Source organism: Bactrocera oleae, chromosome 4 (genome assembly GCF_042242935.1).
Source record: "Bactrocera oleae isolate idBacOlea1 chromosome 4, idBacOlea1, whole genome shotgun sequence".
NCBI lineage: Eukaryota > Metazoa > Arthropoda > Insecta > Diptera > Tephritidae > Bactrocera > Bactrocera oleae.
Genome location: NC_091538.1, coordinates 5,239,257 through 5,253,217, shown reverse-complemented (window position 1 = coordinate 5,253,217; position 13,961 = coordinate 5,239,257). Strand labels below are relative to the sequence as shown.

The following is a 13,961-nucleotide window of genomic DNA, read 5'->3' as shown; positions in this document are numbered from 1 at the left end:
GTATTTTACACCGAAGTTCGATCAACCAAAAATTTTTCGAAGAAGGGGATTTTTTGCAGACACAGCTACTATCAATCTTAAATTTGCATGCATATATATCGATATATACTTATATGTGTGCATGTAGGTGTAAAAAATATTTATGCTTTAAAGTAAATCCCAATAGCATTCAACTGATAAGAAAGACAATTTTTTCGTGGAAGACTGAAAACATTATAGCACACATATAAATACACATATCAATGCACAAAGTGAGTCTCAATAAATGTGAGCACTTCGAACGCTAGCCAAAGAATCCCCGCAGTTGCGGAATAACATTTTCTTTGTGCAAGAGCAAGCGTTGTTCTTCACTCAAGCTTGCGATTTAGTATTAAGACCAGTTAGAGTGCCACAAAAATCAACAGTCAGTGTAGTAGTACGTAGAACTCTTTTGTAAAAAATGTGTTAATTAATAAAATTATTTATTTTCCGGTTAAATAAACATATTAAAATTAATGATGTGATTCATGAGGATATCTTTTATTGCAAAACCCTCTGCAAATTGGCATTTTTGTTTACAATTAGCCAAGTCCACAAGCCTTGTTTACATTTAGCCGAGTCCACAACCTATGTTTGCATTTAGCAAAGTCAACAACCTTTGTATACATTTAGCAAAGTCCACAACCTTTTTAGCAAAGTCCACAAGCTTTGTTTACATTTGGGTTCACTGACCCTTTTGTTTACATTTTGTGGGGTCAATGACCCCTTTGTTTATATTATAAGGTCAATGACCTGGTTGTTTACATTTTGCCGAGGTCAATGACCCCTTTGTTTACATTTTATTAGGTCATTAACCTTTTTGTTTACATTTAGCCAAGTCCACAACCTTTGTTTACATTTAGCCAAGTCAACAACCTTTGTTTACATTTAGCAAAGTCCACAACCTTTGTTTACATTTGGGTTCAATGACCCTTTTGTTTACATTTTATAGGGTCAATGACCCCTTTGTTTACATTATGAGGTCAATGACCTGTTTGTTTACATTTTGCCGAGGTCAATGACCCCTTTGTTTACATTTTATTAGGTCATTAACCCTTTTGTTTACATTTAGCCAAGTCCACAACCTATCTTTACATTTAGCCAAGTCAACAACCTTTTTAGCAAAGTCCACAACCTTTGTTTACATTTGGGTTCACTGAACCTTTTGTTTACATTTTATGGGGTCAATGACCCCTTTGTTTACATTATGAGGTCAATGACCTGTTTGTTTACATTTTGCCGAGGTCAATGACCCCTTTGTTTACATTTTATTAGGTCATTAACCTTTTTGTTTACATTTAGCCAAGTCCACAACCTATCTTTACATTTAGCCAAGTCAACAACCGTTTTAGCAAAGTCCACAACCTTTGTTTACATTTGGGTTCACTGAACCTTTTGTTTACATTTTATGGGGTCAATGACCCCTTTGTTTACATTATGAGGTCAATGACCTGTTTGTTTACATTTTGCCGAGGTCAATGACCCCTTTGTTTACATTTTATTAGGTCATTAACCCTTTTGTTTACATTTAGCCAAGTTCAAAACCTTTGTGAATATTTAGCCAAGTTAACAACCTTTATGAACATTTAGCCAAGTCCACAACCTATGGTTACATTTAGCAAAGTCAACAACCTTTGTTTACTTTTGAAGTCTATGACCGTTTGTATGGGTCGAATTTAAGTACTTCTCCAAAATTTTTATAAATTAATTTTTTTGTTTTGTTATTTGTTCATTTAAATTATTGTCTAGTATTAAAGAAAATAGGCAGCCATTCGCGATCTCTTTTCAAAATTATAATTATTATTTTCAGGTTTGATTGAAAAAAGGAGTAAGTTAAAGATAGGAGTTTCTTCTTGCTTTCATCTGCGTGATACGAACTTCGTGGCAAACTTAATATACCCTGTTCAGGGTATAAAAACAATTGAAAAAGTAGAAAAACTATTTACCTTCGACATAATAAAATAATATACTGGTGACGAGTCGAAGGTTTAGAAATATGACGTTGAGACTGTCCAACAATCTAGTGAATGTCGCTCCAAAAATAATATCGACGAAACCAAAAACCTCAAATTCAAGACTTAACTATAATAAGTGGCATGCTTTCCTCAGAAGTTTATATTGAAGGCGATAATAAAGATTTGTATCAAAATACTTGAAAATGTGGCTTTTTTGTCAGTCCTGGTCAAATTTGATGAGACTATAACAATATTCATTCAAAAAATGTTACCTTTGGATAGAGTATTTTTTTGTAACAAGAAACTCAGCTAACCAATCGACTTGTTGAATATAGTTTCAATGCGCGCATTTATATTGAAATATTTGGAATCGAATATAATACACGCTCATATAAATACACACATTTCCCCATGAGCATATTTTCCTCTGACTCGACATACCATAATAGCAACCCCCTCTTTCTTCACTGCGCTTTAATCACACGCTTAAAAGCATACATTGTTGGTTGCTGATGTGGACAAACGGTGAATGTGTTGAGTAGTCTGCAATTTGTAGCACATTTCCATTGCTTTTGTTTTTGCTGAGCTTTTATTGTTCGCATTTCGTTTACGTTGCTTTCTTAATTTCGTGGCTACTAGTTTCTTTTTTTATTATTGCTACAAGTTCCGTATTCTTTATTTCTAATAATAGGCGTTTTATGTTTTTTTCCTCCTTACATTGTTTTTCATATTCTTGGTATCATCTTTGAATTACCAAAGTGTGGTAATATGTCCTCTGTCTGGCCATTACTGCCGCCGCTAGACGACAATCATTACTTTGTTGCGAGTCAAGAGACAATTTGACGCCAGTCTATTGAAAGACAATGCCACTTGAGGCTTCGATTATACGCAGCAATGAAGATCTCTTGACTGTAATTATAATTTAAATGAAGTCTTTGGTGTTGGAAGCTTGAGTGTTAATTGAAATATATAAAGGGAGTGGTTAAATTTAATATGAGAAAACCCAGAGGGTGTTCGTAAAGCATATAACTAAGATTATTTCTGAAATTGGTATTGTAGAACTTTAAGTAAGATTTCTGTGAGAGTAATCTATAGATAGGTTCAGGCAGCTCGTTTCCCGTGAAGTCCCCTCATGATGTTTAAATCACATCACAAGCCAGGCACGGTGCCTGCTTTTCTTTTATAGAGACAACTGGCAGCCCGCTTCCCGTGAGGTCACCTCATGACGTCTAAATCGCATCACAAGGAGGCGCGAGAGTCACCTAAGCGCTGGCCAGGCACAGTGGCTGCTTTTCTTTTATAGAGCCAGCTGGCAGCCAGTTGGCAGTCAGCTTCGTGTGAGGTCACCTCATAACTTTTAAATCACATCACATGGAGGCGCGAGAGTCACCTAAGCGCTGGCCAGGCACGGTGGCTGATTTTCTTTTATAGAGCCAGCTGGCAGCCAGTTGGCAGTCAGCTTCGTGTGAGGTCACCCCATAACTTTTAAATCACGTCACATGGAGGCGTGGGAGTCACCTAAGCACTGGCCAGGCACGGTGGCTTATTTTCTTTTATAGAGCCAGCTGGTGGCCAGCTTCACTTTAGGTCACCTCAAAACTTTTAAATTTAAAAATTGTTTAAAATAGGTTTGCATATGGTATATAGAAAAGTTCCGTTAAACGAATAATTCTCTTAAGAACAGAGAAAGGCAAAAAGGTGCAGAGGGCAATTCGAAGCGCAATTCATGCGATTTCGCCATCAATTTCACTGATTTGTTGAACGGTGATTCTTCGCGTTTGCTTTGATTTCTATTCTTGAAATAAATAGTATTTGCTTCAATGCCATAACATTCCTAATTTGATATAATTATTGCGCATGCCTTTAAAAATTGGCATAGTTTCCAAGCAGCCATTTTATAAATCCTTTGTGTAATTCGTTCTTATAATTAACAGTAACATAAAAGTAAAGTCTGGAATGGAATTCTTTTTAATATACAAAATATTCATCAAATTCCACCTCAAAGTCAGCCGAATGAGAATAAAAAAAAATATTCGCTTATGCCTTTAAATTTGAATTAAAGCACGTTTATTTAGAAAAGCACACGCCTAAAGCTTCGCTGTCTCTCGTTGCTTGCTTATTTTGTAGCGGAAACTGTCAAGCAGCTCAGCTTAATTCAAACAAACTCAGCTGAATGAAATAAATGAATTGATATTGACTGCCTAAGCACAAATATGCACAGCCTGACTGAGCTTCTGCGCTCTATTTCTTTTATTCTCTCTCTCTCTCTCTCATATATGCACACATGTGTATGGCGCTCATTCACTTAAGGTAAAATGAGAATTGAATTTAATGCGCTTTAGCGCGCACTCATATGCCATGAAGGACGATGGGCAGGCCCCAGCACAGGGGGTGTCTGTGGAAAATGAAATTCCTAGAACGAAGCGGAAATTGAAATGCTACTTGGAAAACGCTGTACGCTTTGAGCTGTGTTGAGTTTTCTTACGCTGAGTGAATACCAAAGAAATTCGATTTGACAAGTCGGTTTGGTGAAATCGAGCAAGAGTCGCTGCAAGAAGTTGAGCGGAAAAGCAGTAGAGCGCCAGAGCAGTACAGTGACAACCGTGGTAGCAGCAGCAGCAGCAGCAGCAAAAGCAGTAGAAATTATATATGACACGTATTGGCGCTATTATATAGTATGCGCATATATTTTTGTTGTTGCTCTTTTTGTGCTATTTGGTGATTCTTGGCCTAACGGTTATGCATTATACACGCCAAATTATGCAATATACTTACTGCACGTGTGAAAATCATTGATTGGAAAGAAGTTAAGCAAAAAGTTTGGCAAAAAAGCGAGGAAAAATTAAATAGCAAAAAATCGTGTGTAAAATTTTGGCTAGAAAAGTGTGTATAAGAGGTGTGTGAAAAGTGGTGAAAATGCTTTGGCAACGATAAGCAGTGAAAAAAATCGAATTTCACAGCACTCGTTTGGCCTTCGTCGCGTTGAAGGCGAGTGAAAACGCGTAATACTGATAGCAAGCACAAGAAATTAAAAAAAGTAGATTGTAAAGAGTTAAAAATATAATAAAAATTCATTTAAAAGTAGTTATTTCAAAGAAAAATTGAAGTAAGAATATCAGCTAGCAGACTTTTCCTCAACGACCTCAAGCAGAAAATTGTCATTCAAGCAAGTGAGTATACATACAAACAGCACACACACACATCATTACACAGCACATCATGTGTGCTGCTACCTTGAATGTGAGCATTATGTTGACAGTTGCAGGAAGGTGGTTAAAAGAGAACAATAAAAATCACTAAGTGTTAGCTTAAAAAGAAAGAAAAAACAACACAAATACATGGTGATAATTTTAAGTATGCGATTTGATTGGATAAAACTGACTGTGGACAAAAAAGCATAAAAAAGCAAGGATGATGCAAACACAATAACAACAAGTGTATGGAAATTACAAAAAGCAAAGAGTAGCATTAAGAATAAAATATATATGTACATATATACAAACATGAGTATTTTGAGTAGCAGTAAAAATACAAAAAATATAAAAAAAAGTGATATATAATATATATTGTATAAAAAGAAAATAAAATAAATTAAATATTTTTCGATACATACATTTATGCATATATAAAAAATTTTAGCAAGAAAAAACTTTCGCTAACTCACAACTCTTCGCGAGCAATAGTTAATAAGCGACTTCTTAAAAGTAAAAGCGTGTAGGTGTGTAGAATTAAGTGTGTACATATATGAGCGCAAAGTATGCCAATGTATTAACTAGGGTATTTTCAATATTGGCAAGATTATATAAAAATCACAAATATCATAGGCGCACGTAGCTGTTCTTCCTCATACAAACACACACATAGCATATTGCTCTACATATTATATGTATACGTATTTGTAGGCATGTATATTAGTCTACCAACCTATTTTTGCGTCTCAAGTGCTCCGAAAAATTTTGCCTGTATTTATTTTTGGCATAAATTTGTGGGTAGTTATAGAAATATTGGAGGCGCAAAGCAGGTGGAAAGTGAACTTGGTGGCTTGACAAATGATATAAAGCTCAAAAATAGAACTTTGTTGTTCTGTACGTATATATTTATAGGCTATAGAATACTTGATTTGTGTAAGCATATATATATGTAGACTTTTTTGGTATTAAATGGGAGTATACTTTTATATTTTTCTATTTACATTTGACGTTGTAAAAAAAAACAAATGTGTATAAAATCAATGAAATATATAGAAGGAAATTTTTAAAATATGTGAAATTGATCTAAAATTAGGCACACGTTCTTTTCTCAACAAGAAGCTGCTCATTTGTAGAAACCACCGGTATCGGACCCATATAGTATATAGCTGCTATACAAAAAGATCAATTAAAATCTAGTGTTTGTATGAGAAACCGTTTTATTTGACAATATACAATATTTTCACGAAATTCGGCATGGATTATTGGCTAAAGTGATGGTGAAATCTCCGAAGAAATTGTTTAGATTGCATCACTATAGCATATAGCTGTCATACAAACTGTCCGATGCAAATAAAGATAAGTGTCTTTTAATATCCTTTTATGCTATAAGAAATGCACCTGTGAAAGGTATTATAGCTACGTTGCAGTCAAGCTCTTAATTCCCTTGCTAACCGGTTATATATAAAATATGTAAGAAAATTAGTATTACAAAATTTTAAGTTAAATATAATTGTTATTTGTTAAAGAGATTTATATCAATTTTCAAACACGTGTAAAATGAATTATTGAAGCAGCATTTACCTTCCATAAATTTCTCCCACCAAATAATACGAAAAGCATTATTTTTGTAGCACGCTGTTACTGACGTCAGTTAAATATGTGCTTATCACTCTTGCAAGTTTTAATGAAATCTCAATAAATTTCATTTACTAAATGTTGCCCACGCAAGGTTTACTACACACTTCAACAGCATATTAGAAAAAAAAAAATAATAATCTAAAAATAAAAACTGTATAAATATATATGCACATGAGCGATGTGAGTCCAAGTGATTGCATAAAATTTCCAATAAGTGCACAATTGCAGCATAAAAGCGCGTTAACAAAACAATGAGCAGTGTAATAAGCTAGCAAACAGAGCGTAGCATTAGCAATACATGGCGTATGAGTAATATATTGTAGGCAACAACGGAGATTAAATGGCAAAGTGCACATACGCCATGGCGCATTGGCGACAAGTGGAGAATAAAAATACATATGTACTTAGTGTTTTTAGCACGAAGGCGCATACGTAGATATTTGCGTGCGACCTTACACATGCAAATGCATATAATTATATATATATTCATATACATGTATATTTGTAGGTAGCTCAAAGCCATTGCCAGCATGTATGTAAGTATGTATGCTTGTATGTGGATATTGTAAAATGCGCAATGACATAGAAAAATGTTAAATGGCGACACTGACACTCAACTGAAATATGATATTGAGCTAAGCAAAGTGCAGAGGTTAAATATATAAATTAAAGCAAAATAAATAAAAAACACGCCAAGCGGAAAGCGAGAAGCTAAATAACACAATTAAAAAAAAATCACAAATTAAAATGAAAACAAATATATAAAAATAAATGTTAGTTGACTGTAGTTCAAGTGCGGCATTTAAGAAATAATTATGTGAAGCAGCAAATTTATTGGTGTTAACAATTTTGAACTTTGTGCTATTGAATTTAAGTGAAACGACTGTAATATTGCATGATATGTGAAGAAAATAGGTTAGTTGGAATTTAAACTGAAGTGTTCGGGGATTACAAGAAGCGCTAGAGGCAGAGCTTTCGCCAGAATTTGTAGTAAAGGAATCTACTTTCATAAAGTTCCGACAAAAGAGAGCAGACTTATTCTGTTTAGTACACCATAGATTTACACAGTTTTCTGTGTAATATTGAAAGAATTGAAAGAAGACTAAAAGACAATAATAAAATATTTTTTTTTGCTTTAATAAAAATATGTTTTTTTACCGCTGTTTCTGCACAACCATATGGCTTATCATTGAATTATATGTAAGCATCATTATACTATTTGTTATAGTCACCAATCTCTCATGTTTGGGAGACCACGTTTGCGTCTTTGTCAATCATTTTGCTACATTATAAGTGAAGGCGCCACAAATTCTTGTCAATCTGAAATGTTTTTGATTTGAGTTAAAAAAAAAGCATAACAACAAAAAGAAAAATAAGTTTTCTACAGTGAAGCCTATTATTTGTGATCTACAATGTGGACATAAATTTGCAAAAATATAATAATATGCTAATGAATATGATAGAAGAAAAATAACTGTCTCATGTGAGATAGTAAAATCTTATTTGCATTTCAAAGTAAGCGTCAACACGTCAATGTCTAGAGCGTACGCAAAATAAATTTAATAATCCCGTAATAAAGCAAGCACTCTATCATTCGGTTGAAATTTTATTATTAAAAGCATACCAATAGGCGCCCACGTCGTATATCGGTACGAATGCTTGTTTGCACACGTCACACAGTGACACAGATTCGATGGTACTCCGCTTCAAAAGGAAAAAATATAACATACACACGTGTGGCAGAGAATAAGAGTGGGTAGAAAGAAAGAGAGAATGAGACATTAATAAGAATCAGCTGTCAAGTTTGAATGGTTTTTCAAAGCTGTTATTGATATATAAGTCAGTTGAAGATAAGGTTAGTTGGAATTGCGAATCAAAGATGGTTGGTATTTGTAGTGAATGATTTCATATTATTAAAGTAACCGTTTGCAAACTTGCTAGTATATCAACAAATAAATACATATATGTGAACAGTTATTTTTTCTTTACGTGATAATTTATCGAGCTTTTGGATCATCAATAAATTTAGTCTCTGGCAATGGAGACTGATCAGCAAAAAATACATATGTATGTACATGTGAACAGTTACTTTTGACTTTGTGTGTGAACTATTATTGAACTTTTGGAACGCCGACAAATTTATTCTCCCACAGCAAGAAGCGATAAATGAAATTACTTTATTCACTTTTTCTTTTTTTAACTTGTATAACACTAACAAATTAGGCTTTTAAAACGATAAATGAAATTTCTGACTTTTATAAAGATATATTGAACTTGTGGAACACTAACAAATTTGGTCTCTGACAGCAAGGAATGATGAATTAAAATACCGTGAACGCTCTCTTCAGTTTTTTTTATGGGAAAAACTATTTCTGACTTCCATAAAGATATATTGAACTTGTGGAACACCAACAGACTCTAAACTCTGGCAGCAGAGATCAATAAATGAAATTACCGTATACCTTTACTTCAGTGTTTTTTCAGTTCTTTTTTCGATAATATTATATACTAAAAGTCATACATTTTTATATTCTGCTACTTAAAGATTAATAATACACTTCTGGTGATGAAAACTTAAATAATATTTATCTCTCCTTTGCTTACAGATTATAGAATCAGATTATTGGAAGCAATGAGTTGGTGTATGGTTGTTAAAAGAAGACAAGGAAACAAGATAGTTCAACGCTAACGTTTGGAAAACACTGAAAAAATTAACTAACGTAATCCGAACGTAGATAAAATAGATTTAGTAATTGCTTAATGCTTCAAAGAAAAAAGTTTTAAGGTATATGCAGATATAAAGAACAATTCGTAGTCATTGTACATTGGTCTTCGTACACCACGCTAAAATTTACTATACAAAAAACGACAACAATTGTTGTAACATCACGGCTTACCTCTAAGTGAGGTAGACCAATACGGACAGTAAAAATATACTAATACTTAAAAGCTTTAGATAAGCATGGCTCAGTACGGTGGTGGCGCACCAAACCCCTTCGGTGCTGGTGGCGGCGGTGGCGGCTATGAACCACAGCCAAGCTATGGCGGCGGCTACGGCCAACAGATGGGCGGTTATGATCAAACAGGCGGTGGTTATGATCAAAGCGGCGCAGGTTACGATCAGAGTGGTGGCTACGGTAATCAGGGAACCGTTGGTGGTGCGGATTATGGTGGTGGCATGCCGAATGTTGGTGGAGTGCCACAACAACCATATGGCATGGCAGCACGTCCACGCGTCGATGTAGAGGCTACTGGTGAAGTGGATCCAACACTGTAAGTTTACTAATGCTTTTGAGACATTCTGTTTAATAAACTCAACTCTTGTTAACAGCTATCCTGAAGCCAAAGAGTCCACGCACAAAATACGCGGTCACGCCGATATTGTCGAAATGCTTTTTGGGCCCACCGAACACGAACTCATACCGGTGAAGGCCTTCTATTTCTTTTTCTTTGCCGCTTTCGGTTCACTCTTTCCACTGATGGGTGTTTATTTCAAACAAATGGGTATGAATCCTGGACAGTGCGGTATATTGATTGGTATGCGTCCATTTGTGGAGTTCTTATCGGCACCATTCTGGGGTTCTTATGCGGATCGGTGTGTACAATTTGTTTTTTTTTATTTATTTCGTATTTGATAACAAATTTCACATTTTTATAATTTATAGCTGCCGGCAAGGCAAAAAGTTGTTGATGGCCTCACTCGCCTGTTGGGTGCTATTTACCATACCTTTGAGCTTTATCAAACCCGAGGCTGTGAATTGCATCGAACGCAAGAATGAAACCGATTTCGTTTTGACTTTGACACGCACTAAACGTGATCTCTCCGCATATGATATGAGCGACATGAATAAGGAAGATGTGGAGAGTTACCATTCTCAAGCGGCTTTACAGGATGCACTTACAATGCCACAGAGCGAGGCGATGGAGGAATCGCATAGAAGGTGAGGGCAAGCGATAAAATAAAGTATAATTATATAATGACTCTGTTTTCTAACTCAACTATATTTTTCTTCATTTTCATTTAGGCGCAAACGTTCATTTATACCTCGTATTGATGCCGGCATCTCACCCATACACATCAACTTCGTCAGCAATTACGATGACAAACAACATCGTGACTATGTTAGCCCTATATTCTCCTCGATGGTTTATCGCACTCCAGACATTCAAAAAGCTTTCTTCCTGCTCTTACTCGTCATACTTATTGGTGAATTCTTCAGCGCTCCTGCCATTACGCTCGCTGACTCAGCTGTCATTACATTGCTCGGCGACGATGCCGATAAGTATGGTCATCAGCGCATGTTTGGCTCACTCGGCTGGGGTATTTCTATGTTCATTGTCGGTATTGTGCTCGATCACTCGACACGTTTCTCGCATCATCCCTGCGGTGCTGGCCATATGGAAAAGAACTACAACATCTGCTTTGCCATCTTTTCGATATTGATGACTTGCGCAATTGTTTCGGCGTCGAAAATCACTTTCAAATACGATCCAATCGATATAGAACAGCCCGCTGAGAATCCAGACGCCACAGCTAACAAACAGGCGGAGGACGAGAGCATGGCTGAGCTGGCTGCACAGCTGAATTTGCCCACTTTGGCGATCGGTAGTGGTTCGGCGGTGGTCGGCAAGGCACCACAGGCCGCTGTGGGGGCACAGTCGACAATGTTTGCACAAACCACTAAGGAAATGCCCGAATGGTTAACTGTGTTAACACACTTTAAGGATATGAAAACTATTTCGTTTCTATTCGTTGCCTGGTTTATGGGTTTTGGCATTGGACTGATATTTACCTTCCTCTTTTGGCATCTACAAGATTACGGCGGTACTCCGACGCTTTTCGGTGTTGCTTCTGTGATTAATCACGTATCCGAGATCTTCGCCTACTTCTACAGCTTCCGTTTTATTACACAAATTGGCCATATAAAAGTGCTGTGCTTGGGCTTAATCGGCAATGTGCTGCGATTTTTGTATATCTCATATGCGACCAATCCTTGGATGGTGTTACCGTTCGAACTGATGCAGGGCATTACACATGCTGCCGTATGGGCAGCTTCCTGTTCGTACATAGCGCACAGCACACCCAAACATCTGAGAGCTTCAGCACAGGGCGTTCTACAGGGTATACATCATGGTTTGGGACGCGGTTGTGGCGCGATTATTGGTGGCATGTTTGTGACATACTACGGCACTACGAAAACATTCCGTGGTTATGGCCTGGCTTGCCTCGTGGTCTTGGGTGTTTTCATCTTCGTGAATTTCTATCGTAAAGATCAGGGCTTTATCTCGGATTTGCCAGCAACGGAGGATCCGCGACAGGTAAGTTCATGACCACTGAAGTGCAGCACAGTTTGAAGTATAAGCTCGTTTATATTATAGGTAGCGGAAGAGACCTCACATCTGGCGCCACATGGTGTACCAAGTAATCCAATACCACGCGCACTCTCTAATGCCCGTCTGAATGAGATGAATCCAAACGGTGGTACTGGCAATACCTACGGCACCTACCAAACTTCGGGCGGTAATCTTGACATACCTGGCGCTAATCCACACAACCCATTCGCGCAATAAATTGGAAAAAGTATCCCTGTATAAGACGAGAAAGTAGTGGAATTGGCTGAAAAGTGAGCATGGAGTTAGAATGAAAGGAGGATATTTTTAGATGATTTTGCATTTACATATGTCTGCGTAGATATTTTTTTGGTATGAGTTTCAGGAACAGTTTTGATCAGATCTATTTGTATAGTTTATACATACATACGTAGTTATACTGGTAGAATAATATTGTTAACAAATCTAATCGTGTTATTAATAAGAAATCATATTTATAATGGAGAGCGCTTATTTGATTTGTAATCTCTTTAATTTAATACTTACTTATTATAATTACTTATAGCATTATCTTTTTAATTACACAATTACTTTGGTGAATATCAGAACACTAAATTTATTAATATTTTAATTATCATTACATTATTGCTTTCAAAAGGATTACTGCATTGTTATAGTTACTTCTAGCATTATTTTTTTAAATACCACAATTACTGTTATCTTTAACAGTGTCACTAAACCGATTGATATTTTAATTACCACTACATTGTTGCTATAAATACAATTATCTAAACAATACCAATGTACAAACAGTTACTGTTATCCTTTATCATTACCATTTTCATCATTTCTCATTATACTCCCATTATTTTGAAATAACCTACAATTACAATCTGTAGTATCAGTACTTATACCGTTACGATTACATTAATTAAATTTTACTTAACATTACCTAATATGAGTATGATTTTACCAATACTTTAACCATTAATTTTGCATTACACTAGTTTTTTATTACATTTTAGTTGAAAGGTATTACCAATTTATGTATAGTTAAAATTATTATCATTATATAACTCTTTTCTAATTATGTTATCAATACTTTTTCATTACTGCTCAATGTTGTTTATACTTTTTAACTATTTACTTAGATTAAAACCAGTATTCTTACAAAAGTATAGCATTGTTAGTTTATTAATGAATACTATTACTATTACAACCATTACCATTCCATTACACTAATTTAATGTTTTTATTATTAATAGTTCAAAACTATTACCAATAATGGTGTAATCACAATTACATTACATTTAATTACTTTTACATTACTGCTCAATATTATACATATTTTTTAACCATTTACTTTGATTAAAACCAGTATTCTTACAAAAGTATAGTATTGTTAGTCTATTAATGAATACTATTACCATTCCAACCATTACTATTCCATTACACCTATTTAATGTTATTATTATTAATAGTTCAAAACTATTACCAACGTACATTACATATAATTATTTTTTCATTACTGCTAAGTATTGTAAACATTTTGTAAAATATTTATTTTTATTAAAAATATTCTTACAAAAGTAATCATTACTATTGTTAGTCTGGTAATCATTATCACCGATTTCGAAGTATTTTATTGTATAAATTTTCGCTCTCTGCTAATTCTTAAGTGTTACATATATAAAATAACTGTCCTTTCGTTATATTGTTAGTTAATTAAGTGAGCGGAATCGCAACAAAAAAATAGTTGTATTATATTTACTAGTAAATTTTACATTTAATTAAAAAGAGATTAGCAAAATACAATTCTAGATGTGTT

At 35.0% G+C, this 13,961-nt stretch overlaps 1 protein-coding gene across 1 annotated transcript; it reads left to right on the top strand.

Moving 5' to 3' along the window:
- The first annotated feature begins 4,509 nt into the window (after nucleotides 1-4,509).
- jef (major facilitator superfamily domain-containing protein 6 jef) lies at nucleotides 4,510-13,124 on the top strand. The gene is made up of 6 exons (XM_014246639.3): nucleotides 4,510-5,143; nucleotides 9,409-10,075; nucleotides 10,134-10,397; nucleotides 10,468-10,743; nucleotides 10,828-12,121; nucleotides 12,182-13,124. Exons 2-6 carry the CDS (start codon nucleotides 9,765-9,767, stop codon nucleotides 12,371-12,373), a joined length of 2,337 nt encoding a protein of 778 aa, XP_014102114.2. The 5' UTR covers nucleotides 4,510-5,143; nucleotides 9,409-9,764; the 3' UTR covers nucleotides 12,374-13,124.
- Nucleotides 13,125-13,961: the final 837 nt, after the last annotated feature.